Source organism: Lutjanus erythropterus, chromosome 20 (assembly GCF_056507025.1).
Source record: "Lutjanus erythropterus isolate fLutEry1 chromosome 20, fLutEry1.hap2, whole genome shotgun sequence".
Lineage (NCBI taxonomy): Eukaryota > Metazoa > Chordata > Actinopteri > Lutjaniformes > Lutjanidae > Lutjanus > Lutjanus erythropterus.
In genome coordinates, this window is record NC_139336.1 from 23,454,052 (window position 1) to 23,481,904 (window position 27,853).

The 27,853-nt window shown below is 38.7% G+C and overlaps 2 protein-coding genes across 3 annotated transcripts; one reads left to right on the forward strand and one right to left on the reverse strand.

Annotated features, from left to right (window-relative positions):
• Positions 1-6,146: 6,146 nt before the first annotated feature.
• hexb (hexosaminidase B (beta polypeptide)) lies at positions 6,147-19,436 on the forward strand. 2 transcript variants are annotated; one of them, XM_084745483.1, is made up of 14 exons: positions 6,147-6,469; positions 6,602-6,699; positions 9,166-9,231; positions 11,425-11,471; positions 11,558-11,668; positions 11,764-11,865; positions 12,250-12,382; positions 12,479-12,659; positions 12,904-12,990; positions 13,099-13,171; positions 17,659-17,839; positions 18,204-18,294; positions 19,078-19,182; positions 19,281-19,436. In XM_084745483.1, the coding sequence occupies exons 1-14, from the start codon at positions 6,195-6,197 to the stop codon at positions 19,342-19,344; spliced, it is 1,614 nt and encodes a 537-aa protein (XP_084601609.1). In that variant the 5' UTR covers positions 6,147-6,194; the 3' UTR covers positions 19,345-19,436. The 2 variants fall into 2 exon arrangements, with proteins under 2 accessions (XP_084601609.1, XP_084601610.1); XM_084745484.1 differs by lacking the exon at positions 17,659-17,839 and adding an exon at positions 15,683-15,857 and having other exon boundaries at positions 6,150-6,469.
• Positions 19,437-19,650: 214 nt separating this feature from the next.
• On the reverse strand, positions 19,651-27,215 carry gfm2 (GTP dependent ribosome recycling factor mitochondrial 2). Its single transcript, XM_084745482.1, has 18 exons — positions 27,137-27,215; positions 26,952-27,049; positions 26,350-26,475; positions 26,180-26,268; positions 25,992-26,080; positions 25,851-25,911; positions 24,793-24,978; positions 24,611-24,691; positions 24,377-24,525; positions 23,296-23,436; positions 23,114-23,213; positions 22,846-23,032; positions 22,685-22,761; positions 22,463-22,601; positions 21,862-22,047; positions 21,625-21,740; positions 21,146-21,328; positions 19,651-20,011 (listed from the first exon to the last, which is right to left on the reverse strand). Exons 2-18 carry the CDS (start codon positions 27,028-27,030, stop codon positions 19,883-19,885), a joined length of 2,118 nt encoding a protein of 705 aa, XP_084601608.1. The 5' UTR covers positions 27,031-27,049; positions 27,137-27,215; the 3' UTR covers positions 19,651-19,882.
• Positions 27,216-27,853: the final 638 nt, after the last annotated feature.

Sequence of the window (27,853 nt, forward strand, 5' to 3'; positions counted from 1 at the left end):
ACAGGCAGAGAGAGGGGGGAGGACCGACTCCCAGTGCAGGAAATGAAGTGACAGTGTGCACTAAAGACAGCCTTTATATCACTGAGGGAAATGAAGACCCCTGCTAAGAGACAGAGTTTATGGATATTTCATATTCAGGGATTGGAGGGTTACTTTAGCAACCATACAATCACTGATCTGTTAAAAAAAAATGTAGTCTGTAATCTAATCCTAGTATCATAGTTAAATCCTGTAACTTGATTACTTTTCCTTTACTTTAATATCAAATATGGTGAAACTATTTTGTTTTGTTTCTGCGTATGTATGTTGGCACTTGGACCATGAAGCTAAAGTTAGCAGTTAGCCTGTGTAGGTAATGTTAGCGGATAGACTGTGCAGCTAATGTTAGCAGTTGCTCTGTGTAGCTAATGGTAGTGGTTGGTCCGTGTAGGTATGTTAGCAGTTGGCCTGTGTTGCAAAGGTTAGCATTCAGTCTGTGTAGGTAATGTTAGTAGTTGGTCGGTATAGCTAATAATTAGTGGTTGATATGCGTAGCTAATGTTAGCATTTTGTATGTGTGGGTAATATTAGCAGTTGCTATGTGTAGCTAGCATTAGCAGTTTGTCTGTATAGCAAAAGTTAGTGGTTGCTATGTGTAGCTAATGGTAGCAGGTGGTCTGTGTAGCTCATGTTAGCATTATTCTATCAGGTCTTTGGTTGTTTTTTAATGGAGTATGATGCTGTTCAGCTGTGTGAGTATAGCTTGCGTTCAGGTCCTCACCTTCATACTGCCAGACTTCTTTTTAACTTTATATCTTAAATAATAATCTGACCTTAAAAAATAAGAATCTCCTTTAGATGTCTTCACAGAAACGGATGAAATGCTGAGACATGAGCCTATTGTAAATATTTTTTCTTTTTAGAAGTTTTCATGCGCACCTTAAAATCAAGATGGCCTTGCAAACCCATGTGAAGCTGTGGCGACCTCTAGTGGGGGTCGGGACACCCAGGTGAGGAAACAGTGTGGACTTTCTGCCACACACATTCTGTACAAACACATCAGCAAACACGAGTTGAAGTAATTTGATTTGTTGCTATCTTGTTATGAAATACCTAATTTTAGAGCCCTTTGAGGTCCCAGGACAATCTGTTCATTGCACTGAAGTTGTGAGGGAATAGCTGAATAAAAATTGTGCACTGTAAAAAAAGAACATACAGGAAGTTACACTATAAAAATAAAATAAAAAAGTTGAGAAAACTCCAAATTTAAAGGCAAATTACTGCAATAGATTTTTGAGTTTTGAGCCCAACTCAAACTCTTTAGTTCTGAAAAGGTTTTGAAAATACTACTCATCTTTGGTTGAGATACTTTACTTTTCTCCTTTAGATAAACTTGAATGTCAGTTTTAGAAACACAAAAAAAAACATAAGCTAATGCTTTCTGGCATGGAAAAGTTTAGGAACCCCAGTTCTATAATGTGTGTGTGTTATTTTTACACTGCTGTTAGGTTATTTACCCAAATTAAAATAGACCTATAGGTATATTATTATTTATTTTTACAAAACAAACAAATTTGTGTCAGTCCTGTTAAAAATGTTGTATACATTTTAAAGCAAAATGTGCAATGCATTGTTCATTGCCACCGTACAGGATGTGAGCTTGTCCCCCATTGTGGAATAACAACAAAACAGAGGACTCAAACACAATTAAAGGTAATATTTTTGTTGTGCGTTTGTGAAGTTGTGACTTTAAAAACGACAACAACATATAGAAAGTACCACAATGTTTGGCTGAGTCACAGCTAACTGACCACTAAACACCATAAACACAGTGTAAATCCTATAGGATCATAGAGGCTCTGTGGTTTTTTGGTTGTGGGGTAGTCGGGAACAGGAAGTCCAATTTTATCTGCAGACATCTTGTGTGAGTCACATCTGTGGTCCTTGTTGATGGTACTTTTGGCCATGACTAAACTCTTCAGTGGACCCTCGAGGCTATGATCTTTATTATTCTGTTTGTTTGTTTTTATTGTGCCGTGCACTTGTGTTGTGGTGATTAGAGCCATTACATAATCACATCCTGTTTCTTTTTCCCATCAACTGTTTTTATGAGGACAGAAATTACACAATTACGGTAGCTTCATATTAAGGATAACACAGCACATTGTTCCTCAGAGAGGAGAGATTAGTTGGGAAGAGAAACTCATTATGACAGCAAATGTTTCATATATATATGACAAGAGAGACATCTAGTGGACAATAACTGTTCTTGACACAGTTATGAGCAGAAACAAACAACAGAAAATAATTTATTTAATTATTAACCCTCATGTCTGGTTTACTTTGGCTTTACTTCCTCATTGGATATCTGCATAATCTACTCTTTGTTTTCTCATTAAATGGGTGTTTTTTTTTTCTTCTGACCCAAAAAAGCCTCTCTTACATAAACATAAACAACACCAACATAAACAAAACAGTAAGTCTCACATTTTTTTGCTTAAAATAAATAATAAATAAATAAATAAAAAAACAACACCAAAAACAAACCCAAAAAAGCATTACTCTTACACTATGTTTAAAGCAATACTGTCAATTTTGCTTCAACGTTTTTGCAAAAAAAAAAAAAACATTTGTCACTATTAAATGTACTAACCACTGTGTTGACAATAGAAATATGCTGTAATATAGTATATAATATTAATTTACCCCTGTCAGCAGTTAAGAATTTAACATTTTTATTTATCATTATATCTTCCACTGTGCAATACTGAACTAACAAAGACAACAATAATTTTGTGCAGTTCAAGTGTGCAGTACTTTGAGCAGCAATAATTCAACAGTACAATACTTTCATCAATCCTGCACCCAGTTTTTCAGTATTATTGTTCCCGTTACTATTTCTATTTCTGTTTTCTTATATTTTCTCCATGTTTATGTATATTCTATTCTTGAATGGGAGCAACAGTAATGTAACCCAATTTTTCCAACAGGGATCAATTAAGTATTTCTGACTCAGATTTAATAATTGGGTGATTGTAGTGTTTTATGCACCAGTTATTTTATGTGTTTGTTTCCTGCAGGGAAAATTGACCACAAAGTTGTTTTGTATCATTCCTGTTGAAAAAAAAAGGCTAAACGGGGAGTTGACTTGATTGTTTCATAAACACAAACACACACTTAATAAATGGTGTGCAAAAAAAAACAAAATAAATCCAGCAGCGCTTCAGTAGACCTTCAACAGGCAAATAAAGAGAAAAAGGTTTTTTGCCTGATAAAAGTCAACGTCGCAAATATATGTTACATTGCAAGTTAGACAGTGTGCAGGAATCCTTTTGCAACTTTTTGGTTTGCGAAGTCTTCCTTTGTTTTGTTTTTTTCAAAATGTATTTTGATACTTTTACCATGAAGCAACATTTTGATCATTCAGTAGAGGCCTATATTTAATAAACTATGTGGTCTCTTAATAAAAAAAGAACAATGATTGTTGTTATTATTACTCCCAGAAAATAAAAACATTTATTCCTTTTGTCAGGGTGAGGGCATTAAAGGGTTAAATGATCATGATCGTGTACATGGATCTGATTTATGCCCAGGGTCCCCAGTTCAGTCATTTGTCCCCAGCTGTTGTCCACTATAGTCCAGATTATGTTTAACTCCCAGGGTGTGTTCCACTTCTGCAGAGAAAGATGAGTCCATCCATCAATATAGTGTCATAGTTTTAGTCATCTCTGGCTCTTCTTGCAAATATTAAACAACTCCCTCATTTTGTTGGAGACAGTCAGAGACATTTCTAGGCAGATATAAAAGTGTGTTTGCTGATACCTGTTGGCTTACAGCTGTACTGTTGTTTGCACATATTGCTCTGCAGAATTACTGAATTTGGTTGCTTCCCATCAGCAATGCAAACAAAAACAATTTGGTGAAATTCCTGCTTCATAAATATACAGTAATATAGTGTATAGATATTAGTTTTTATTCATATCATGATTTGGTTTATTATAACTGATGGGAAAAAAGTCTAGAGCAATTATTTGCTGTAAATCAAGTATAGTGTAACAAGTTGAATATGAGTCAAGAATGACTAAACACATAAAGGGCTGAAGAACGGGTTGAGGTTTATTTGCACAATCATGGGTGTCACCCAACAGGTTGCGATGTTCAGTCTCACTCTACAGTGACACATGTAGATGCTGACAGATCGCACAAACTAAAAGTCGTTGGACAGGTTGGTGCTTGTTCCAGCAGCCACCATGCATGACATTTCCAGCAAGTGAGGACGTAAGAGATATTCACAAACTAACCAGTGGGTGAAGTAATTTAAATCAGCTCCACCTGCAACAGTAAAGTGATGCACTTCCCCCACGCCTGTTCAATTCTCCTGAGAATGTAGAGTGGTATGTGTTTTTTTTAATCTGCAGTAAAGCTCAAGACAGGATGAACCAGAAAGTGACAGATGGAGTGTGTTAAAGATCTTTGTCATGGTGTAACTGTATCTCATATAATATCATATCATCCTGTTTTATTTGATACCTGTGGTTGTTGATTAGGCCTACTTTCGTAGGTTTTCACCTGTATGCTGTGTTAGTGCATAAAAATGAAAAAATATAAATGAAGATTAAGGCAACTACTACAAGTCAGCAAGTCAATACAGCAAGATCAAGGTTAATAATACAAAATATAATTAAAAAAATAAAATCTGATAATGGATAAAGACTTTATTGATTTCTTGGTGAAACTCACAAGCTACAAAAAACAGATAAACACCATTCTTATACAATGAATAAAGCTTTTTCTCTTTTCAAACCTGTTCATTTTAGGTCCATTGAGAGCTCAAGGGCACCTCAGTGAGGGTAATGAGGAAGAGCAAGCCCTGCCTCTCACTGTCCCTGCCCACATTTATCCTACCAGTTGTCCTGCCAGATCTTCTGGTCCCAAACTTGTTTCTCTAACCTCGAGGCCACCTCTGCCCACATTTGTTGGTTAGATCTGTTGGCAAGCAAAGAGACATTCATTATTTTAAAGTGTTTAGTTTTAAAATGTTTTAACTCAGGCTGTTTCAGGAGAGGGAATTTAAATTACTAACTAAAGGTAAGACATAGCAAATGTAAATATCCAGCCATTTGGCTCATTTCCCATCCGGCCCCCACCCAAAGACTTGGGACTTGAGTGTAAAGACTTGTGACTTGCCATAACAATGACTCAGTCCCACTTCTGCAGCTACATCAGTCAAACATTTTGTTATAAAGATGGGAAGAAACGAAGTACATATATTTTGTTACAGTACTCAAGTAGCTTTTTCATGTATGCATACTTTGGACAACTTTTTACTTTTACGCCCCACATTTTAGCACAAATATCTGTACTTTGTACTTATTACATTTTCAAAATAGCGTTGTTACTTTAGTTACATTTCAGGCGTAACACCAAGAAAATGATGTGGCAAGATGAAAAGGTGTAAAAAACACAACATTTAAAAAAAAAAAAAAAAACAAAGACAAAAATAACAATACAGAAACAACAAAACATGACAAGACAGAAATGACAAATGATGTAAACAAGACAAATGTGACGTGACAAGATGAAAATGACGTAAAAACACAAAAACGATGTAACAAGATGTAATGAGATAAAAAATTATATAAAAGACATAAAACATGCAATACATAACAAGATGTAACAAAAACAAAAACAACACAGCAAGATGTAACATGATAAAATTATGTAAAAGATGTAACAAGACGAAAACAACATAAAGACAAAATAAAAGACGTACCAGGATGTAGCAGGGCAAAACAATGTAAAATACATAATGAGATGAGACAGACACAGAGGGAGACTCAACCATAGAGAACAGGTGAGGTGCAGTTTGCTATGCACAGAAACAGTCGGTGGAAATATCCCTTAAAGTACATTTCACAGCCTGTACTGTTTCACTTTTACTTGAGTAAGGATGTTGAATCAGTACTCCTACTTTTACACACTTATCTGTACTTCTGCTTGAGTACAAAATTTCTGTATTTTTCCCACCTCTGCATATTTTTAATAAAGCTTACAGAGATGATGTGGGGTATTTTTTTTAAAGCAGTGCAGGTGATGGTTCCCCTTTAAATGTTTGCACTAATCTCACTTCCGCATTAGACGCCCCGCCCCTTCACATAATGCTGCTGCCTGATCTCCGGCAGGTCTTGTGACTCTCGGGTCTGTCTGCTGTAAACATGACCACCGCTGCTCTGAAGTTTACTGTCCTGCTGGTGGTGACCGTGGGCTCGTCGCTGGGGCTGCGGGACAACTACATCGATGAAGAGTGGGAGGAAGAAGAGGTCAAGCTCGTCGCCGAGCCCTCCAGATACGGCTCTCTGTGGCCTCTGCCGCAGAAAGTGCAGATCTCGCAGGTTTCATTCAAATTAACGAGCTCCAGCTTCAAAATAGTTGACGCCAAACAGTCCTCTGCTGGCCCGAGCTGCAGCCTCCTGCAGGACGCGTACAGGAGGTAAGAGGCTGCGTTTTGTTAATTCATTCAGCTGCTTTGATTTTCATTTTCTGTTTTTACGCTTATGAGAAAACAAGCGCCGTGCTGCGTTCACGGTCCGCACGACAAACCCGCCTGTGTGTCTCTCAACAGGTATTATGAGTACATGTTTGGCAGTGCAAAAAGGCAGCTGAACAAAGGCAAGCGGACGGGCCCCTCTGAGCTGACAGAGCTGTCTTCTGACGAGTCATGTGAGTCAGTCCCTTCCTCATTTCTTCTTTGATATCACAATGAATGTTGATAATGCTGCTGCGCCTGCGCAGTGGAGGAACATGACATTTGCTCAAAAAGTAATACTAGTACTTGAGTGCATGTTGTACTCCTTTATTACATTTTTGTGACAGTTTGAGATACTTTAGCAAAACATATTTTAGCCTCTTGAAAATAAAAAAAATATCATATCGATAATATTTTTAATTTCCTCGAAAGCAGCCAAACTCCATTAGCAAAATCAGCAATTCTACGTTCCTGAACACAGGAGTTACTGGTTTACTGTTGCCCTGATGTGTTAGTTAGTCTGTGTTATTGTGTGACTTATGTGCTTTAAAAGGTTAGTTTGGATTAACTGAAGTCACAAAATAACAAAACCAAACTAGAAGATTGAGGTGCCAGTAGACCAGCAACTCCCGTGCTGTGCAAAGTAAAACGTCAGATTTTACCATTGGAGTCTGGTTGGTTTGGAGAGAGTGATATTTGGCTTATATAACAGTGGTTTCCTGTCGAAAAACGCTGTCCAACAGTAAAGTAAAGCAGTGAAAAGCATCATAATGTCTTTTCCAATGGGAAACCACTATTAGGAAAGCCATATACAGTATCACTCTCTCCAAACCAACCAGACTCTACTGGCAAAGCAGTAATCTTACCTCGCAGAACACAGAAGTTGCTGGTCCACAGTTGCCTTGATTGGTTAGTTCATGTTATTTTGTGACTGTGGTGCGTTTCTTTGGTGGCTAAAATATATTTTTCTGCTGACCCTGTACATGTCAGTACATTACGCACCCTCATACATGGGTACTCCTGCTGATTCTCCAAACAGGAAGTGTGCTGAATGCCATCTACTGTACTGTGAAAACACACTGACTATTGATAAGAACCTCATACAACCTCACTACAGTTAATTTGAATCAAGCCTTTAAGTAAATGATCTACATATTTTTCCCTTGGCTGCTTCTGCGGAAATGAAAGTCGCACACATACATGCATCTTCAGACCTCTGCTGATAAATCATAATAGCCATCTGATGCTATGGTTCAACCAAAACCAAAAAACATTCCACTTTTAGAGGTGGAAAGTAACTAGGAAGTAAATTTACTGAAGTACTCTACTTTATACTTCTGCTCCACTACTTCAGAGGGAAATATTGTACTTTTTAATCCACTACATTTATTTGATACTTTTGATTTTACAGACAAAAACTAAACTATTTCTCTTAAGTAAATGATCTGCATACATTTCTCATCACTGCTTATGCAGAAATGAAATTTGCATACTGTTATCTATGTGCCGCTGCTGATAAGTCATAATGTTTATCTGTTGCGGTTAAACTTTTTTTTGCTGTTTGTGGTACAACTAAAATCAAAAAACAATCTACTTACAGTAACTAAGGAGTACAGTTACTGAAGCACTGCACTCAATACTTCTATTCCACTACATTTCAGAGGCAATTATAATACATTGTTCTCCTGAACATTTGTTTGTCTGCCAAATGGTCATTATATTTCAAATTATTTGAATTTATTTCACATTACAAAATCATATCATATGCAACTGTTTTATTTGATTTGGATTTAGTCTCTTCTTTACTTGTGTGATGTTTGTATTTCTTGTGTTATGTGTCTTTATTCCCATTTTAAACTGTAACTGGTGTGCTGTCTTGGCCAAGTCTCCCATGAAAAAGTGATTTCAGTCTCGAGGTGACTTCCTGGTTAAATAAAGGTTAAATAAATAACTTGCATCCCCAACAGTTTTGGCCTGTGACTCCTTTCAAAACAGCAGTGTGTAGTTGGTGGCCCTTGTCACAAACAGATGTTTCCCCTCTAGATTTCTCACAGGTTTAATCTATATTTAATTGGAAACTTTTTGAAGCCAAAACCCTGAAAATTATCCAGTATCTCACAAAACAAGCAAAGGTTAGAGGAAAGGCCAGAATGTGAATACACAGTTTGGTAACAAAACATTGTGTTTTTCATCTTGTGGCCATTCAGAGGAGGCCTTGACTACCAAGCTGCATATAAGGCAGCTGAAACGAGCTCCTCCTGAAGCAGCAACAGCACTAAAATGCTGCTTAGATATTGATGCTCACGCCTTTGATACTGGAAGTACATTTTGTTCATAATACTTTAACCTGGACAGGGATCTGAATGCAGGACCCTTACTTGTAACAGAGTATTTTACAGTATTGTACTTTTACTTAAAAAGGATCTAAATACTTTGAGAATATGAGGCATGTGTTTGATTCTTATGCTGTATTTTCCAAGCAGAGGAAGCGTGAATACTTAAGACTGCTCAGAGGAATTGTAGCTCACCTGGATGGTAGATACCAGGATTAACATTAATAAAGATGAATGTTCAAAGCCCTCCTGAGTGCTTAAGACTCAGGGTCTTTAGCACCATAATAACCAGCTGACAAGCCTTCACAACACTGTTTGTGTCCACAGATGAACTGTCAGTGGATCAGCCGATTGCTGTCCTGAAAGCACCAAAAGTCTGGGGAGCCCTGCATGGTAGGATATATATTTATTTATTACCATTTTTGCACCACCTCAAACTAAACTCTGCATCCAGGCTGCAACTATCAGTTGATACCATTATCGATGCATCAGTTTATCACAAATTCAAAGAATGTGTGATCATGTCTTTCAAATGCTTTTCTTATCAATCCACTGGTTGAGAACTGAGAATTATTCTATTTACAGTCAGATAAAAACAGAAAAGCTGAAGGCCATCTGATGAAAGAAGCTGAAAACAGATAATTTTTTTAACATTTTTGTTTGATTAAATAGCTTAAAGGAGTAGCTGAATATTATGTGAAATAGACATCAACATCACGCTCATGTCTGTCTGTTAAATATGAGTCTACAGCCAGGAGATGGTTAGCTTAGCTTAGCATGAAGTTATTAATATGTGCTTCACTGTTTCTTGTTCAGGAGCAGTTAGTTCAACATGTCTCCGTTATTTGTCTGGAAACCTCAATGAGGATGACAAGTCAAGGCTTTTTTCCATTCCCTCTTTTAATGCTAAGCTAAGCTAAGCTAATTTCTCCTGGCTGTAGCTTCATATTTAATAGACAGACATGAGACTGGTATCGATCTTTTCATCTAATAGTGCATTTATTGATGGTAAGAAACTTTGCCCACATGTACAACCCCGATTCCAAAAATGCAATGATTTACATAAACTTTTCGACTTGTATTCAGTTAAGTAAAGTACAAAGACAAGATACTTTTTTTGGTCAATTTACATTCATTCTGAATTTGATGCCTGGAATACATTCCAAAAAATTAGGACAAGGGCAACAAAAAAAAAGTACAGATCCTAGACTGACCTGCCTGCAGTCCAGACCTGTCTCCTATTGAAGATGTGTGGTGCATTATGAAGCGCAAAATACAACAACAGGGACCACAGACTGTTGTTGCATCAAGCAAGAATGAGAAAGAATTTCACTTTCGAAACTTTTACAGTTAGTGTCCTCAGTTACCAAATGTTTACTGTAGAAAAGGTGATGTAACACAGTGGTAAACATCCTCCTTTCCCAACTTTTATGAAACGTGTTGCAGGCATCAAATTCAGATTGAGTTCATATTTACACAAAACAATAAAGTTAATCATTTTGAACATTAAACTGAATTTAGGTCAAAGGATGTGTGTTTCAGCTTTTTTCGAATTGGGGTTGTTATTTGTAATCTGGTATAATTAGGTTATAAACATTCGTTGCTGTCCAGGTAGAGCAGAGCGACAAAGATAAGTTAGAAACGTTATTAACCTGCTTACCTAGATTACTGATTGGCCCTGACCCAGATAACAAGTCAGGTGAAGCATTTTATGGTTTTATGGAGTGTATCACTGCAGCAACATGTCTGAAACAAAACCACTTTGTAATATGAAGCTACAAACTGTTTCAGTACACTTGGATGGAAACATGATGCTAGTCTCTGCTAACTCATCTCTCAGACGCTACAGCAACAATAACAACCTTTCCCTGCTCTACCCTCTGCAGCATCCATGTTGTTTTCATGTTACTTCAGCTCGTGAACACACTGAAGTCAGAGGAATGGCTTCTCAAGTCATGAAATGGGACCTTTGAGGGACAAGTGACTGCAGATACAATACAGTATTGATCTATTGCCCCTAATCATTAGCACGATCATCATTTCATCTCCAATCTGGACCAAAACAAACACATGATCACAGATTTTTAAAAAGTGCACGTAGAGTATATATAGTGTGTATGAGATGCGTCCATTTAAAAAGCTGTTGCGTTGATGAAATACCAAGTCTGACGTGGTGTTACATTTTGTGTGGCGCTACAGTGCAACACCTGGCATCACTCCTTCCTGCGCCGTAAAATTCCAGCGTTTGTTATTGTGGAACTTTGACCACATGTTTTGGGGCGTATTATCACTTGTCTGTAACTTTATTATATGGTATCATAAGAAATCTATAGTACAATGTGCAGAGTTCTTACTCCTCCAACACTTTTCAAGCTTTTCCAGCAACTTACAGCTGTGGCAAATTATGTATTCCTATACATATACTGAAAATGATTGTATCATGTCTTCATCACATTAAATCAGACGATATTTCACTAAAAACAACAAACTATGTTTCATAATAGCATTTTACAGAAAGGTGACTGGGTGTCTCTTAGTGCACTTAGCACCTGTACAAACCCTGAATGTGTTCGTTTCTGTTTTCAGGTCTGGAAACTTTCAGCCAGTTGGTGTATGAAGATGAATATGGAACTGTAAGTATGATTGTCTCACGTTGTTCCTAATGAGGACATTTCCTTGAATGAATCTGGCTGATTTTTAACTTTTTGTATCTTTTTAGAAAAGCATCAATTCGTCATCAATCAGCGACTTCCCCAGATTTGCTCACAGAGGCATCTTACTGGACACCTCTCGGCACTTCCTGCCCGTCAAAGTCATCTTGGCCAATCTGGTGCGTCAGTAAGATTTTTTTTTTTTGGTTTTATTTTTCTCATTTTAAACTTTATTTACCAATTTAATTATTTTTTCTTTGTTCACATCACGCAGGAAACAATGGCGATGAACAAAATTAATGTTTTCCACTGGCACATTGTGGATGATCCATCCTTCCCTTATCTGAGCCGAACGTTCCCACAGCTGAGCCAGCAGGTCAGTGAGACTGTTACTGATGTTAAAGGGATAGTTCGGATTATTTCATTGGGGGTTGTATGTTTATTCAGGAACCAATGCCAATACTTATATTTACCTATACCTAGAATATTAAGGTTTATATAAAAGTGTGTTTTTCACCTAACTTTGTTGTTGTTTCAGACTATTTGTCTTCTCCCAAAATTTTCTGAAATATGTTTGCTGCTTCTCCAAACTGTGCGTGTGTTGACCTCCATCTACTGTAGCTAATACTCATACAACCCCAAATAGTCTGAACTGTCCCTTTAAGTCCCAGCAAAGACAAGTGGAGTTTTTCATATTAGGACATTTTATATGTCACAGTCCACCAGAAGAGTTTGTTCATTGTTGTTCTCTTGTTCACAGGGAGCTTACCACCCGTACACACATGTGTATACACCCGCCGATGTGAAGATGGTGATCGAGTTTGCCCGTCTGAGAGGAATTCGTGTTATCCCGGAGTTTGACACTCCGGGACACACGCAGTCTTGGGGCAAAGGTAGCTAGCATTTCTTTGTGAAGAATTAGATCCAATTTTCTCTCAAAAACCACCTCACAGCAAATTCATATCTACTCCACTTCTTGTTCCTCCAAGGCCAGACGGATCTGCTCACGCCCTGTTACTCTGGCTCCAAACCCTCCGGCACCTTTGGACCGGTGAACCCCATCCTGAACACCACGTATGACTTCATGAGCCAGTTCTTCAAGGAGATCAGCACCGTGTTCCCTGATGGCTACGTTCACCTGGGAGGTGATGAGGTGGACTTCAGCTGCTGGTAAGACTGTTCATTTTGACAGCAAGTTTTTATGTAGCTTTAGCCATAGTTTAGTCATCTCAGTTGTTTTATTTTTAGTCTAGCTTTAGTTGACTTGATATCATAAGATATTTTAGTTAAAGTTTTAAGTGTCGTGCATTATTTGAATGCACTGGTATGCACAATATTAAAAAAACAAACTTCTCCGCAGCATCAAAGACTAATGATCAGTTAATTTTGGCTGCTGGTTTTATTTTCCCTGCAGGAAGTCCAACCCAGACATTCAGAAGTTCATGGAACAGCACGGCTTCGGACAAGACTACAGCAAACTGGAGTCATTCTACATCCAAAGGTGTGTTGCTCATTTTCTATAAAAAACATGTTTCTTGTTTCCTATTCCAGATGTAAAATTAAAACAACTGGATTTTTTTCCCCCCCTTTCATCTTTTTAATCTGATAGACTGTTGGACATTGTCACCACAACTAAGAAGGGCTACATGATCTGGCAGGAGGTCTTTGACAATGGTGTCAAGGTAACTTAAATAGTATATAATGCCATATAAATAACATTATCACCTCGTTCCATTTTAGAGTTAGAGTGTAACTTTGTTATTTTTTTTTTAGGTGCACCCTGTTTGCCCATGTTTCTGTGTCTAAGTGACTAATGGAGACAACATTAGAGTGCTGCAGCCAGCAGAACTGAAACTAAGCTAAAGTTAGCTAAGCTAACTACTAAGTAGTAACTACTAAGTAGTAGCTACTATGGCGAAAAAGGTACTTTTAGTGCACATACTTGCCAATAACAGGCTCAGATTGTTATTTAAAGTGTCTTACAACATTATCAATAGGTGTTGTTTAACCAGAAATGTTTGCTTTATTGCTCTCACCAAACTCCCTTTACAAAAGTGGTAATTTTATCATCGTAAAACACACTTAATTTAAACACAACAGAAACACACACACACAAAAAAAAATACTGTGAGAATATCCTGGCTGTTTCTCCCTGCGGCTTCTCTGACCTTCTTCTTGCTCCTCTCATTATATTTTATAATCACATATTATTTTAGAATTAAGGGTTTATTTTAAGCAAACAAGACTGTGTGATGATTGTTAGGACAGTCTGGTTAGTTTGATGAGAGCAATAAAACGTCTGTTAACAAAACATATATCACTCTTTAAAACTCTGGTCTGTCTCTGTTTGGATCCGTTCCATTATGTTGTCAGACACCTAGAATAACGATCTGAGCCTGTCACTGGTAAAACTAGCACTTACTTGCCCAGTGGGATCACATTGTAGATTCTTCTGCAGGCTGCGGCTCAATACTGCAACAATTATAAAAACTGTTGTCCCTATTGGTCACATGAAAATACCAAAGTTACCCTTTTGAAAATGAAGAAGTTTTATTATCTTTCTTTTTTGCTTGCTAACTAGATCAAGATGTTTGGGCAAAATTTCAGTGTTTGATTGCAAAGTACTTTATCACCATTTATTGGCCATTTGTGTTTTTGTTTTTCATTCTGTGTTGTTAAAGGAATAGTTTGACATTTGGGGAAATATTGCTATAGCTAAAATAAAAGACAACATCTCATACCTGAAAGCTAAATAAGAAGCTAATGTGAGTAGTTACAGTTAGCTTAGCTTAGCTTAACTTAGCTTCGTGTTAGGCTGTAAATGTGGTAAACAGCTAGCCTGGCTCTGTCCAAAGGTACGAAAATCTGCCCACCAACACCTCCTAAAGATTTGTGGTTAACTTGTTATATCTCCTTTTGTTTTAACCAAACAACAGACTTGGGGGGGGGGGCTAGTCTTGTCATTGTAAGGTTGCCAGGCAACAAGTGGCGGTAACCTTCCCATAAAACCATAACTTGTATTTTTTTCACTTCATTATTTGTACAGATCACACAAACAAAATGATTAGTCAGCTTTAGAGGTGCTGGTGGGTGTTTTTTTTCACCTCTGACAAAGACCAAGATTGCTGTTTTCTGTGTTTCCAGACTTTATGCTAAGCTAAGCTAACTGGTTTCTAATCAAGGTTTCATTCAGCATACAGACATGAGGGTGGTATCAATTTTCTCATCCAACTTTCACCTATAATATGAATAAATATCTCAAAGTTCAAAAATGCCAAAATTACCCTTTATGATTACATATAACTGATGAATCAAATATTGAAATTTTGCCCAAACATGATCTACTTAAAATAAGTGCATGATCACAATTGTTAAGTCATTTTTTTGTTTTTCATTCTGTGTTGTTAAAAGGATAGATTGACATTTCGGAAATATTCTTATATGCTTTCGAAAGCTAGAATAAAAGATGGAAAAAACAACCTCATGTCCAAATGCTAAATATGAAGCTAAGCAGCTACAGTTAGCTTAAAGACTGGAAATGAAGTAAACCACTAGTCTGGCTCTGTCATTGTAACAAAATCTGCCTACCAACACCTCCTAAAGATCTGTAATTGACTCGTTACATCTTGTTGTTTGTCAGCTAGAATATGAATAAATATATGTCCGTGTTAAAAACTACAAAAATTACCCTTTAAGATTAGGTAGCTTCCAAATATGAAGCTATCACCAGCAGCTGGTTAGCTTAGCTTAGCATAAAGATTGCGAACATGGTAAAGTGCTCATCTGGCTCTGTCCAAAAGTAAAAATTCCACTGACTAGCTCCTCCTAAAGGCTCGTCATTCACTTGTTTTACCCAAACAACATGTTGTGGTTTTTAAGGGGCAGATGTTGATGCTTCCCGCTAGCTAGCTTATTCTTGTCATTGTATGGTTGCCAGGCAACGAGAGGTGATAACTCCCATAAAACCACACCTTGTCGTTTTTACACTTTGGTACCTTCAGCCAGAACCAGGCTAGCTGTTTTCTCTTTTCCAGTCTTTATGCTAAGCTAAGCTAACTGCCTGCTTCAATTAAGTTTCATATTTAGCTCACCTGAATATCTTTCCCAAAATGTCAAACTGTTCCTTTGATGAAAACCAACCAGTCATGTACCATCTAACCTAAGTAGAGGAGCTTGGTCTGTAACTGTTCCAGCTAAAGCAGGACACAGTAGTGCATGTGTGGATCGGCGGCGGATTTTATGACGAGATGAGCAAAGCGACAGCAGCAGGGTTCACCGCCATCCTCTCTGCCCCATGGTACCTAGATTACATTAGCTACAACCAGGACTGGCAGAAGTACTACAAGGTTGAGCCGCTCAGCTTCAACGGTCAGTTTTCACCAGAATGTTTTATTATAACCAATCAATTAATTTGGTGGAGGAAAACCTGTTGATTTAGGCCTGGTTTAATGAATCAAAATGTGATCATTCTGGATTTTGTTCAACAGGCTTACGCTTGAAAAATGCACAGTTGTGACAGAGTCAGAAACTTGACATGAAGCAAACATGGGGCCGTGTGGTTGGTGGTTTTCACATGTTGTTTGATGGACTGATGTAGTGGAGGACCAATCCTGGTGTATTTGAGACAATGAATGAACAAACCAGCCGATTAAATACTCAGTAAAATCCTAATTAAATAATGAGCATTAGCATTGTGGCATGGCAAGAAAGTACACACCTCGGGCCCTATGCAAGAACTTCTCGTACAAACAGATTTAATTACAAACAGTGGGCTGTATATTTTAAAACTTTGAATCAGTTTTGAGTTTATATAAATTACAGTTCATAATCAAGTCCTGTGCAGTGGCCGCTGGTTCGACTTCCACCTGTGGCCCAATTGCTGCGTTGTTGATTAATTTCACGATTATTGTATTAGTTGTTTGGTCTAAAGCTGCAACAAATATTGATTAATCATTATAAATCGAAAATTACATTAATCGTCAACTATTTTGATAATCGATGAATTGGTTTGAGTTACTTTTTTCAAGAAAAGAGTCGAAATTCCCCTTAAATTTGAATATTTTTTGGTATCTTCACTCTTCTGTGACAGTAAACTGAATATCTTTTAGACATTTATAGACATTTGAGGATGTCATCTTAGACGTTGGGAAACAGTGACTGTTTTTTTTCACCATATTCTGACATTTTAAAGACCAAACAACTATTAATCAAGAGGACAAATGACTGATTAATCAACTTTGAAAATGATCGTCAGCTGCAGCCCTAGTTTGGTCTATAAAGTGATGAAAAATGATGATCAGTGTTTCCTAGAACTCAAGATGACGTCCTCACATCTTGTTTTGTCCAGAACTGAAAGTTTGCTGTCAGTGGAGTAAAGAAACCAGAAAATATTAAGAAGCTAGTTGGCGTAAATTTAATAATCACTTAATAACCGATTAATCATTGCAACTCTACTGTCAGGCGTCTTTTCACATGCAAGTTAATGCAAGTCACTGTGCAGGCCAACATCCTCTGTTGCAAAACATGACAGCAACATCAACTATTATTATTATGGTAAGTTTTTTTTGTAATTCATGATGGAGACTTCCCTTCACCCCCTCCTCCCCTGCAGGCCAGTGATCATCATGCAATGGCAGGACTTTTTTTCAAAGTAGATATCTGAAATATATTTACTGTAATAGAAAGAAGACCACAGAGCGTCATCTGCCCATCACTAACTATTGGGGCGCTAATTATGCTAATTTGCAATTCTCATGAACATGTACTTGAAAACGCACAGGCAGATTGTTAAGTTAAGAAGATTAAGATGAGAATACGAAAAAGTTCTTGCATGCGGCCCCTCGTCTTAGATGTCCTGGGTTCAAATCCACCAGCAAGGGGAAAATAAGTCAGGTTTGGTCCTTCATAAACCTGGACCAAGACGAAAGTTGGACGGAACCTTTTTGATTTAAAAACACTCCCTTCAAATGTTGCCATACAAGTTATGAGACATCAAAAAGGAATAAAAAAAAAACACGAAAGACACATCTATGGCTTAAAATGACTCAAAACAGTAGAAGGCTCGGACATTTTCGTCTTTGTTCCACCTCTCTGTCCTCCATTTTTCTTTTTTTTTTCTTTTTTATCTCTCTGATACTGATATTTGCATGTGTGTGTGTGTGCTGTGTAGCTGAAACCAGACACACTTATCCACGTTTGGAAAGGAAACCAGCAGCAATACCAGAATGAGATGGCAAATGTTACATCATTTGGGTACCAGACCCTGCTGTCCACTCCCTGGTACCTGAACCGTATCTCCTACGGACAGGACTGGCAGGGCCAGTACAAGGCCGACCCGCAGGATTTCAAGGGTTTGTGTCTCCATGATTGTTTTACGTAGCAAGACTTTTTTTTTTTTTTTGTCCTGCCCATTGCGACTAAGTCATTTGCTTTTTTTTTTTGCCAGTTAGGTGTTGGGACTTTGCCTCGCTCATATGATTCAGTTTTATTGTCGTGTCAGATTTTATTAGCTGCATCGACTCTTGACACGGATGTTTGTCACTCTTGCGCAAACATGTGTAAGCCTGTTGAATGAACAGAGGAAAAATGCCTTAAGATTTCACTATATAATTCTAATTCAACTAATCAATCATTTTATGTAATCGATCAGAATTATCACTGCAGTTCGGTGGAGTTGAGCTGCCTGAACTCATCAAATATTACACTCAAAAACAGGAACTGAAGCACAGAAGAAGCTTGTGATTGGTGGAGAAGCCTGTCTGTGGGGAGAGTACGTGGACGCCACCAACCTGACACCCAGACTCTGGTACTGTATCACTCATGTGATTTCTTTATAAGCTCTTATCGTCATTATCTTAATGATCATTATCTGGTCCTTGAAATGTCACATGACTGTCGAAGCCCGTTTCCGCCAAAGTGATGAATGAAAAATGATCTTACAAGTCAACGGAATGAGCGACGTTCTCAAAATAATCTCATGACGATTATCTCAAAATACCGACTTCGTGTCTCAAAATAATGTGAATCTTTGTTAAGTAATATTTTGACACAGTTTCTCATTATTTTGACATACTGATGCACAAACTTTGCACTACATACCCCAAATTTGTACTATTGTTCATCGTACTTTTGTATTTAATAAAAAAACAAACAGTATGTATGTTTTCGGAGGCTCAGCGCACACGTCACTTCCTGAGAGCCTCTTGCCGGTTGGAGATGTGTAACCATGGTAACCTGAGCCAATGATGAACAAATTAAAATATATATATTTATATAATACCTAGAAAAGTGAAACCTCACTTATATTTAAAATGTTTTCTACATAACACCAGTCTGCTTTTGTGTTGTTGCTGTCATCACAAGCAGCCTAAATCATTATTATTAATTAAATTTGTTAAGCTATTAAGTTATTTTAAGAAAGTCTCATTATTTTGAGACACTATGTCAATATTTTTTTTAGTTTCTGATCATTTTGAGATACAAAATCATTATTTTGAGAAAGTTTCTCATTACAGTGACTCACAGGATCTCTTCTCTTTCATCACATTGGCTGAAACATGACAGTCTTCTCGTCCTCTTTCACTCTCAGGCCTCGTGCCAGCGCTGTGGCAGAGCGGCTGTGGAGCGCGAAGGATGTGACGGACATCAACGACGCCTTCAACAGGCTGTCGGTGCACCGCTGTCGTATGGTAGAGTAAGTACCCGTTCTCTCTTTATGCTATTCTAGCTATATATATCATCATTTAACAAACACGCAAGTTCATCATCTGAACTATCTCTTCACATCTTCAGCCGCGGGATCCCAGCTGAGCCTCTGTTCACCAGCTACTGTCCCCGTGAGTACAGAGGTATCTGAAAACATCCGAGAGGTTGGACGTGGGAGCGACAAAGGGAAGCAAATCCATATGCTATCAACTCCATGCTTGTATTTGAAACAGACAAATCAGATGCCTTTGTAGAAATATCACTGCACTGATGCTGTGAGGCACATCCTCCTTTTTAAACCTGCAGATCAACAGAACTTGTGATCACATCCATTGTCATCTTGAATTTATGAATGCACTCTTTGTTTTTTTATGAATGTTTGTAAAGTTGATTGTGAATAAAATCTTTACATTTTGGCTGCGAGTCTGTTTCATATTCATAAAAAAAGAAAAGGTACTGGAATAATTTGTTGCAGATTTATTTTGCATCCAACTAAAAACATGGTTCACTATTTGTATTGTCTGTCCTCTTTGCTGCAGTGGGTATTCATGCTAAAAATAGCATTTTACTGAGGCTACTTGTCAGTGTCAAGTCTTTACTGTAAGTCTTTTTTTGGGTGTTAGCCGTTCTTCTGTCTCTGAAGGCTGCTGGTCCCATTGCTGGACAGTTTCACTGTGTTGAGAACGAGATCACAGCAGACCAGACATTTTTTTGAGGAGGGTGTTCTGGTCCTGGGGGTTCATGGCCTCATACGTGTCCAGCTCCAAGGAGAAGGTGGCATTGCCGGACGTCAGTGTTCGCAGGATGGTGGAATAGCCCTTTAAAAAGGAAACAGACATAAATGGAAGGGTTCATACAGCTAGTAAATTCAAGCACTTTCAAGCTACCTAATAACTTCCAAAAGCCTTTATAACAACATTTAAATAGTTACTAGAAATAAAGTTGTGTAAAATAAAGTTTAAAGAATTCCTTTACACTCATATTAAAGGGATAGTTTGGATTGTTTAAAGCAGGGTTGTATGAGGCAATGAAGCTAAACATATTTACACTATTTTCACTACTTTATCAAGCCGTCAGATGGCCTGACCACTGTTTCGCAAGTCAAAGATCGAACTCTCCAAACCAACCAAACTCCATAGGCAAAATCGTAAATTTAACCTCACACCCTGTGACAGTTGCTGGTCCACTGCTGGTTGGTTTGTTTGTGTTATTGTGTGACTTAGGTATTTTAAAAGGTTAGGTCAGATTCACCAAAGTCACACAACAACACAAAAACTGACAGATGGAGGCAGCGGTAGTCTTAACAGCTCCTATGTTCTGTGAGGGCAAATAAATGATTTTGCCAATGGAGTTTGGTCATTCAAGACAGAGCAATATTTAGCTTATATAATGGCGGTTTCCTGTCGTAAAAGGCAGTGTGACGGAACGTTAAAAGGATGAAAACATATTTATTAATATTCTAAATATAGTGTACAGCTCACTGCATAGCTTATGTGCTCGTACTCCTCTGCTTCTCCAAACTGGGGGCACAACAGCCGCCATCTACTGTGGATAATATACTGACTATACATAAGTTCTCAACTCCACTTAAAATAACTTTAAATTCTTCCTTAGAAATTAGCAAGCATTAAATAATCATGATCAAGACTTAAGGGATCAACAAAGGACTAATAAAACTGTGGCAAATATGACAACAGGATTGTTTCATTTTAAATATTAAAAGATTTTTGGTCTACACGAGTAATTGTATAGATGAAACATCAGATTATTTGGAAAATAAAGAATTTTTCAAGTAGTATAATCAAAATAAAGCATATACCATACATAGTATAGCATTTTGCAAACTTCCAAGACTTTGTACAAACCCTGGGATATTAAAAATAATTGTCAGGGTGACCCGTTGGACTGAAAAAGCTGCAGACGAAATGTTTGGACTGGAGGTCATATCTCACCATCATTTCAGCCAGGGGCACAGATGCTAGCAGCACCTTGTTGTCGTGGCGACTCTGGATATCTCTGACGTTTCCTCGTCTTTGGGCCAGGTCCCCCAGCACGGTGCTGAGGTGCTCCTCCCCGACAGTCACCTCCAGTGACATCACAGGCTCCAGGACCTGACCTCCTGCCAGCCTCAGGGCCTGCGTCCAAAGAAGCAGAACCAGATGTTAAAAAAAAAAAAAAAAAAAACAGTAGAAATTTGTTTAGCTCGCTGAGATGAGAAAAGCAGCGTAAGTTACTAGATAATAAGCAAAGTTGTTTTGACTATTTAGGATTTCCTAACCTAAGATAAGACAATGCTTCAATAATACCAAATTTGGAAAAGTTCCATCCTAATCGAAGCCCTAAAACAGGAAGTTTCTCTGATATACCTGTTGCTAATCTTTCGTTAATGCTGCAGTTTACAGTTATGACATGGGAAGCCGTAATGGTTTACCTTCAACATGCTGCGGGACAGACAGGCGGACACCATGGCAGGAGATGTTCCTGGTTCCATGTTGACACTCTGGATCAGCGTGGACACACCGAGTAAAGGATATCCAAGCAGTGGACCTGGAGGTTGAAGCAGGAATTGAAAAAAATTCGGAGGGTCGAGGTAAAAATGCAATCAAAGTCCTTCTTTTGTAAACTCATCCTACTCTTTTTGTTTCGACTGAGTTTCATTCAATGATACCTTGAAGATACGAGCTGCGCACTCCATTCTCCACGGCCTCCTTCATTTCTGGTGACAGCTGCGCCTCCAGTTCCTCTGTGAAAGCGAACTCGCATGAACCACCCGAAGAGAAAATGTCCACAGGTCTGACGGACAGCTCCACTGTCACGACATGTCGTCTCTCGCCGACAGTACGGTCCAGCGTATCTACGGTATCAGAGGAACAGGAAAATTCACACAGGGACAAAAATCGGAAGAGGTTCAAAGAAGCCGACTAGCAGACGCACGTTTTGAAAAACCTTTTCTACTCAAAGGTGGGTAGTACAAATACTTTGTTACTGTACTTAAATGGATTCAGAAAAAGACACAAGAGGAAAAACATGTAAGAGGATCAAAAGTGAAGTAAGAAGTCAAGGAGCTTAAAAACAATGAAAAAGACATGAGAGGGAGACTCAACCACTGTACACTGCGGAAATGTCTCTCAGAGGGCAACTTTTTACTTTGAGGACATTTCACAGGCTGTACTTTTTCACTTTCACTTGAATAAAGAAGTTGAATCAGTACTTACTACTTTCAGAAGTATCTGTACTTGTATTGGAGTAAATACAGTGTTTTGTTGTACCTGTAGTAGAGACCTCCTGGAGAATAGTCTCCCTGTAGGCCACCTGTAGAGGTCCGAGGTGAGTCTCAATGCCGTACTCTCTTCTGATTCGGTCATGGATGATCTCGATGTGCAGCTCTCCCATCCCACACAAAATGGTCTGGAGGACGGAGAGTCAAGACATTTAGTTGTGGCAGATGCTCTGACTGAAGGAAGTCCTGACTAATCCAATGATGGTATTACCTGACCAGAGTCAGGGTCGACCCGGACTTTAAGACTGGGGTCTTCTCTCTGGAGACAGTTGAGTGCATTCTCAAGATCTTTCGAGAAAAAATTTTTAAAAAGTGTGAGTGACTACACGATTCCTGGAGCATGTGCACAAAACTATAATCACTGTGACTGACCAGCCTGTTTGGCCATGGTGGGCGGTTCTATGGTGCAGAAGAAGACTGGATCAGGAACCTCCACCCCTGAAAGCACCACGTTGACCTGCTCCCTGCGCTTCTTCCCTGCCTCGCCGTCATTCTGGGCTCGGCGGGCTGCAGCTGCTGCAGAAGCCTTCGATGAGACGATGGTGTCCCCTGTGACGGTCTTAAGTGAAAGTGGAAAACATAAACAACACATTCGAGGGGAAAACCTTCAAAATAGAAAATAAGAAACGTGAAGCTCTACCTGCTTCAGTCCGACAGTCAGAGCGATGTTTCCCGCCGTCATCGAGGGGATTTCTACGTGCTGATCAGCAAACGGCACCAGCAGCCTGCTCATCCTCTCACTACATGATACACAAAAAAAATTTTGACAGCTACCTATTTAAACTGATTGGTTGGTTGGAGGTTGTAATGAAAACCACGTACGTGCTGTTTCTGTTGATGTTGTGGACGGCCGTCTGTGGTTTCAGAGTACCGGAGTAAATCCTCAGAAACACCAGAGGACCTCGCTGCTTGTCATGGAGAACCTTGAAGGCCAGAGCGCACAGGTCGTCCTTGTACCACCGCCTGGAGGACAAAGAATGATGAACACAGTTTATAGTCAATGAACAAATGTATGACGAAACATTTCATAATAGCATTACATATACTGTGTACCGAAGGACAATTCCAGCGTGATTTGTATTTGTTGACATTTTTATCTATCTCCCAGCATCTTAACATTAAAGGGACAGTGTGGATTTTTTGAAGTAGGGCATTTATACACAGTCGGTAGAAGTGCAACAGATTATAAAATTGGATGCAAATCCTGCATCATTCTGTCAGGATTTATTTCACAATAACCTGCTCGCTGTACAGAACTCTGTGAGGAAGTTCAGTCAGCAGATATGGGGATTTCACTTGATAGAGACAATGTGATGGCTTTTAAATCAGTCGCTCTTCCTTTGACTCCACTGCCACATCGCAGAGTAAAACACAGCAGCATCTGCCTCATCTTTATGCAGGAACTCTGCAGTGAGATTCAGGGAATTATGACGAGTAACAGCGACAATAAAACTGCGTTGCACACTTTGATGGTTGAATTTAGTCTGCAGATCACATGTGGGCCGAACCGTTGTGGATGATGTCGCAGTGGCATTGAACTTTGACCTTCTGGATACAAAATGTCATCACCTCATCATTTAATCTCTTAGACATGTGTCTAATTCTTGAAGAAAACATGTTTTGTGAGGTCAGAGTGACATTTGACCAAAATCTGAGCTGTTCATCTTTGAGTCCAAGCAGACGTTTGTGCCAAATTTGAAGAAATTCCCTCAAGACGTTCCTGAGATTTCATGTTCACAGGAATGAGATGGGTGAACAACCGAAAACATAATAATAAATAAGTGAAAATACACAAAGACATAAAGGTAAAAGAATAATACTGTATGTTCAGCACTGAAAAAAATGGAAAGAAGGATCTAAAAGCTCAGGTGTGTGTTAGTTATCTGTTAAAGAATTCACTCACACCAGGTCGTGGTGTCGTTCACTTGGGGCGGGCAGGTAAGCGGCGATGGCGTCCAAAAGAGGCTGAACGCCTTTGTTTCTCAGAGAGCTCCCACAGAGCACCGGGACGCCTTTACGGGCCAGAGTCACCCGCCGCACAGCCTCCTGCAGCTGTGGACACATCAGCACGGTTCACTCTGTAACAGTGCTTCTTTAAAGGGTGATACTGTGCGGTACCAAGCAATACAACACTTACTTTGATGGAGGGAACGGCGTTGAAATTGTCACTAAAATCAGTCAGCAACAGTTCGGCAAACTCGTCGTCCAGATCAGCAACCTGTGAGTGAGAACAAAAACACGAACCGGAGAATAAACCGACATCTTAATGTTTCTAATGTTTAAAATTGTGATCTTTGCCGTTAACGTGATGTTGGGTACCTGCTCAATCAAAGCCGCCCTCGCCTCGTTGACCTCCTGCAGGAGTTCTGGATCATCCGACCGGTCCAGAGGTTTGCTCTCAAACGTCCGTCCATCATTTCCCACGGAACTCGGCTTCCATATCAGCTTCTGATTGGTTAACAAGTCGACCACACCTGAGAAGTTTCTGCCGCTGCCGACAGGAATCTATGAAACAGGTTGAGAGAATGAAATGACATGATGACACACAATCATTAGGTCTGTATAGTTTGTTTCACAATTGACTCATTACACATTATACAGTAATAAAAATAAATGTTACCTTATCTGATATGTGCAAATATTAAGAATTTCTTTACTTAACAGAACATAATGCAGACTGTCATTACTTGTTAGCTTTACTGACAGCATTCCCTGTTCATTTGATCCTTTTTCTAAATTTAGGTTTTATATATATTTAATAATAATACATTTTATTTGTACAGTGCTTTAAATAGTAAAAAGACAAAGACACTTGGCATGGCAGAAAAGAAAGAAAGGCAAAACATGGAAACATATATATATATATAATTATTATTAAAGGCCACTGCTCTGAAAATACACACTTCTAACAAAGAGCTTAGTGGCTACCGGTCTCACTGCCTGCAAAACTCCATTAATATTATACATACAAAACAGTTATTTCGGTCTGAAACGGCTGTAGTGTTCATGTCCTGCAGAAAAGACTGTCTGTTTACTTTTGAGATAACAGCATCTCTGCATAACTCATAAACAGAGCGTTTCTGTCTCCATGTCAGCCATAGAAGCCCAAATTTGGCCTCTGAAATATTCAAATGCCACTCTCCCATCACATACAGTGATCTTAATTACTATTATTATTATTATTATTATTATTATTATTATTATCATTGTTTGTTTTAGTCCACACAGTCTGTAAATAGCTCTTAATATTTGACACCACAACTGTTCTGTTTTGCATAATTGGACAATAGCAAAAAGTACAAATGCATTTGAGGATTTTTAAACTGTAAAATCAGGGTCCAGGTTGAAAAATGTTGAAGTTGCCCTTTAAGGCCTACCTGCAGGAGGACTGGATTGGCTTTCAACTTCTGTTTTATGCTCTCAATGGAAAAACTTAGGCTGAAAGACAACGTGAAAACCAGATCATGAAAAAGACTTTACCAAAAACTTGTACATTTTTGTCCTGTCTAGTCACTCACTTTGCAGCAGGCTTATCCATTTTATTCAGGAAACACACACGGGGAACATGGTGCTTCTCTGCTTGTCTCCACACAGTCAGAGTCTGAGCCTGTTGGTATTTTCAATGCAACACAAGTACAAATAATTATATAATGATGACAACATATGTTTGAATGAAGAGAGAAGCAGTTTGACAGCAGAGACAAACCTCAACACCAGCAGAAGCATCAAACACGGCGACAGCCCCGTCGAGAACGCGAAGCGCCCGCTCGACCTCCAGAGTGAAGTCAACATGTCCTGAAATCACACAGAGGCTCATTTTTGAGCTCCCTCTCATTTCCACTGAATGTTTTATTCTCACAAGAATGTCGTTTCTACCTGGAGTGTCTATGAGGTTTATTCTGTAACTTTTCCAGTCAAACGTGACGGCTGCTGACTGTATGGTGATGCCACGCTCCCTCTCTTGAGCCATAAAATCTGTGACCGTGTCCCCGTCATCCACATCTGGAAGCAAGTGAGTAACACAAATCAATTAATAAGACAAGTAGGTTGCCCAAGAGTTATAGAGAATCAACTGTCCACATTTAGTTTTTTTTAAATACTGATTTCAAAAAAGGTTGGGACCCTGTGCAAAATGTAAGTAAAGCTTCTTTGTAAGTATACCCTCATTCTGAATTTGACATAAAGGCACATTCTGCACGTGTTTCAACATCATGGCCCGGACTGTTGAGCACCTGAACTTGTATATCAAGCAAGAATGAGAAAGATTTTCCTTTTCAAAACTTCAACAATTAGTGTCCTCAGTTCCCAAACACTTACTGAATAAAAGGTCATGAATCACAATTAAGTTAATCAGTTTGAACATTAAACATTTATACTGTATTCAGTTTAATGTAGGTCAAACCATTGCATCCTGTTTTATTTACATTTCACACAGCATCCCAACATTTTTAGAATTAGGGCTGCACCAGCGTACACACCTCCAAGTGCTCTCGTATATCCAGAGTAATAAAGCATCCTCTCTGTGGTTGTTGTTTTTCCTGCATCAATGTGGGCCATGATGCCGATGTTTCGGATCCTGCATGATACAGTGCAGAGTTAACTCAGAGTCCAAGAGCACAGCTGAAGGTTTAAAAAAAAAAAACTTCAGACTACAATTACTTACTTGGATATATCAGGGTTGACCACAGCCCGCAATGATTTGACATCATCTATGACAGGGATATATGTATAGAGAGATAGATGGATAAACAGTACTACAGGCAAGATGAAAAATATAACTCGATTTTGGGGTGAACTGTCCCTTTAATCGTAATTATCTATCTACAGTTAGCAATGGAAACAACATACCTGGCAGAAAGCTATAATGTCTTTTAACATGACAGCTCACTCTACATCTGCAGCACTGGAGTCCAGCACTTAGTACGTACCGTCCCTGTGAATGACAACAACCCCGTTTTATGAAGTCAGTAAAATAAGAAATAAACATAACGTAGCACTGACAGCTCTTAGTTTGGCATATATCTCACCCAAATCATCATGTTGGATGTCCGAAAGGCTCTAAAAAGCAGCTTCAATGTCTGTTTATCTTCCAAACTTTTCCCTCAGTATCAGCGCCATTGCATTTTTAATACGCAGCGCCACCCAAATGTTAACGGCTACCCCATAACAATTTTTAAAAAATGAAAACAGGGAGACTTATAGTTGTAACAAGCAGATAAACATTGGATTTATCTCAGGCTAAAGCATTTACATGCCCTACAATACAACATCTTTACTGTCAAATGTCACGCTTGCACAAGGTACGGCTCCAAAATACATCCCCCAGAAACAACGTGCGAGACTTATAATTCTGACCACGAACAAAAAATCGGTCCTAGAA

Excerpts from the sequence above, each read along its gene's own strand:
- hexb (XM_084745483.1), top strand. The coding sequence starts at position 6,195 with ATGACCACCGCTGCTCTGAAGTTTACTGTCCTGCTGGTGGTGACCGTG. Across the intron at positions 11,669-11,763 it reads AAGTCATCTTGGCCAATCTG|GAAACAATGGCGATGAACAA; the intron begins GTGCGTCAGTAA and ends CACATCACGCAG. Across the intron at positions 12,660-12,903 it reads GAGGTGGACTTCAGCTGCTG|GAAGTCCAACCCAGACATTC; the intron begins GTAAGACTGTTC and ends TTTTCCCTGCAG.
- gfm2 (XM_084745482.1), bottom strand. The coding sequence starts at position 27,030 with ATGGCCCACATTGATGCAGGAAAAACAACAACCACAGAGAGGATGCTT. Across the intron at positions 26,476-26,951 it reads ATATACGAGAGCACTTGGAG|ATGTGGATGACGGGGACACG; the intron begins GTGTGTACGCTG and ends ACTTGCTTCCAG. Across the intron at positions 20,012-21,145 it reads TGCCCCTGGCTGAAATGATG|GGCTATTCCACCATCCTGCG; the intron begins GTGAGATATGAC and ends TCCTTTTTAAAG.